General features: G+C 30.7%; 1 protein-coding gene across 1 annotated transcript; it reads left to right on the top strand.

Moving 5' to 3' along the window:
* Window positions 1-228: 228 nt before the first annotated feature.
* LOC130444612 (retinoid-inducible serine carboxypeptidase-like) lies at window positions 229-2,016 on the top strand. The gene is made up of 8 exons (XM_056779846.1): window positions 229-359; window positions 422-697; window positions 754-938; window positions 993-1,103; window positions 1,159-1,357; window positions 1,420-1,644; window positions 1,696-1,850; window positions 1,909-2,016. The coding sequence occupies exons 1-8, from the start codon at window positions 314-316 to the stop codon at window positions 1,975-1,977; spliced, it is 1,266 nt and encodes a 421-aa protein (XP_056635824.1). The 5' UTR covers window positions 229-313; the 3' UTR covers window positions 1,978-2,016.
* The last annotated feature ends 222 nt before the right edge of the window (window positions 2,017-2,238 follow it).

The raw sequence follows: 2,238 nt of genomic DNA, 5'->3' as shown, positions 1-2,238 counted from the left end.
TTTCAAGTTTTTGAGAAAAAATTCAAAATTGAGTACAAGAAACAATCTTTAAAGGGATATTCTTCGTAATCATCACCAAGAACTTCTTAAATACCTTTTGACATCCATAACTTTCTAAAACAATCTAAAATTCTTGTTTTTACATACTTTCCAGTTTTCTTCTAGTGTATGAAGCATTTCTGATATCTTGATAAAAAGATAATGATAATATTTGAAGTAGAAACGATCATTATCAAAAAGTACTCCACAAAATCGTTTTTAACACGTCTACGATTTGATACACGTAGCAGTTTCATCTCAACCATCCATCAAAATGTTGAGAATTTTATTAACAACTTTTCTGTTTTACACAGTCTCAGGTAAGCATACAACAACTTTTAATATAAAAATATCCAATTCAACCCCCCCAAAAACCATCTAGGAAGACAAGGTTTCGGTCCAACCGATCAAGAATGGGGTTACTCCAATGTCAGAACGGGCTCTTATATCTTCTGGTGGTTGCATTATACCACAGCAGATGTTTCCAATCCAACGGAAAGACCTTTGATTATTTGGTTACAAGGCGGACCTGGTGCTTCTTCAACTGGATACGGTAATTTCGCCGAATTAGGACCATTAGATCTGGAATTAAAACCAAGAAATACCACGTGGGTTCAATGGGCTAACGTATTATTCGTTGATAATCCAGTTGGATCTGGTGAGTAATAGTTTTTTTTATTTAATTACAATTAATTAAATAATTATAAATTACAGGATTCAGTTATATCGATGAAAGTGGATCGTACGCTGAAAATAATACACAAATAGCAAAAGATTTTCTCGTTTTTTTGAAAGATTTCTACAAGAAATTACCACAATTCGATGGGGTGCCTTTATATATATTTTGCGAATCCTACGGTGGGAAAATGACACCGGATATAGCAGCTTTTATCTACAGAGTGAGTAAATTAAATAATTTTCCTTTAATATAAATCGTTTTTAATGGTTTTCAGGCACAACAAAACGGAGAAATCAATACTAACCTACGAGGAATAGGTTTAGGAGATGGATGGGTATCTTCTATTGAAATCGTAGAAGCTTACGCCGATTATTGTTTGAATTTAGTAAGTTTTTTTCAACTCTGAACTATAATTATTAATTAAAAATGTGATTTTTAAGGGTTTAATCGACGATGATGGTTATAATGCTATTCAAGGTATAGCTGAACAAGTAAAACCTGCTTTAGATAACGGGGAGTTTGTTAAAGCTTTCAATTTATGGGGGGATGTAACCGCTGAAATTGAAGAAAAAACTTATAACGTCGATTTTTATAACGTTTTATTAAGACAAGCTGCTTCTACTAAAAAAATGGGGTTGTGTAAGTCATATTTTTTTTTACTAAATTCGTTTATTTAATTGATTTATTTCAATATTTTATAGATCGTTCGAATCTTGGAGACGCTCTCGATGATATAATGAATGGCCAAGTAGCTGCTGCTCTAAATCTAACAAGCAAATGGCAGGATGTTAATTACAGTGTATATAATGCTCTATTATACGATTTTATGAAACCAGTCACTTCAGTCGTGGAAGATTTATTGGACAATAGCAATGTATTTGTTGCTGTTTATAACGGTCAATTGGATTTAATAATAAATACACCCGGTATGTATTTCGTATGTATTTATGATAATTATTACCAAATTATGTTTTTAGGTACTGCTAATTGGATAAATAGATTGAATTTCGAAGGTAAATCTTCATGGGATCAATCTAAACGAATTCCTTTCAATATTAATGGATACATGGAAGGATATGTTAGGAAAAATGATAAATTCGCTTTCTATTGGGTGAATAATGCTGGACATATGGTAAAATTGATCGAATTTCGTTAAACCTAATTGATATTATATTTATTTTTATTTATAGGTACCATCCGATAATCCATCCGCCATGGAATACATTTTAAAAGATGTTACCAATAATTTTAAAGTATAATTTTATTAAATAATATATGAATTGATACATTTTCGTTTTTTTTTTCTCGTATTTTTCTGTATTTTTGGAAAGTATGTTGTCGAATACTATAACCACAAAAATATACAGATCGCTGTTTTCCTAAATCCTCCGCTTTTTTCGGTTTCCATAATTTGTATTGAACTGCAACAACAAAAATTAATAATGACGAAATCGAAGTAATTAAAATCGAAAAAAATTAATGGAAACTTTAGTGATTTAATGAAAAATCGTGGATGTTAA

This window comes from Diorhabda sublineata, chromosome 5, assembly GCF_026230105.1.
Source record: "Diorhabda sublineata isolate icDioSubl1.1 chromosome 5, icDioSubl1.1, whole genome shotgun sequence".
Lineage (NCBI taxonomy): Eukaryota > Metazoa > Arthropoda > Insecta > Coleoptera > Chrysomelidae > Diorhabda > Diorhabda sublineata.
This window is presented reverse-complemented; position numbering and strand designations above follow the sequence as displayed.

Excerpts from the sequence above, each read along its gene's own strand:
- LOC130444612 (XM_056779846.1), top strand. The coding sequence starts at position 314 with ATGTTGAGAATTTTATTAACAACTTTTCTGTTTTACACAGTCTCAG. Across the intron at positions 939-992 it reads TAGCAGCTTTTATCTACAGA|GCACAACAAAACGGAGAAAT; the intron begins GTGAGTAAATTA and ends AATGGTTTTCAG. Across the intron at positions 1,104-1,158 it reads CCGATTATTGTTTGAATTTA|GGTTTAATCGACGATGATGG; the intron begins GTAAGTTTTTTT and ends GTGATTTTTAAG.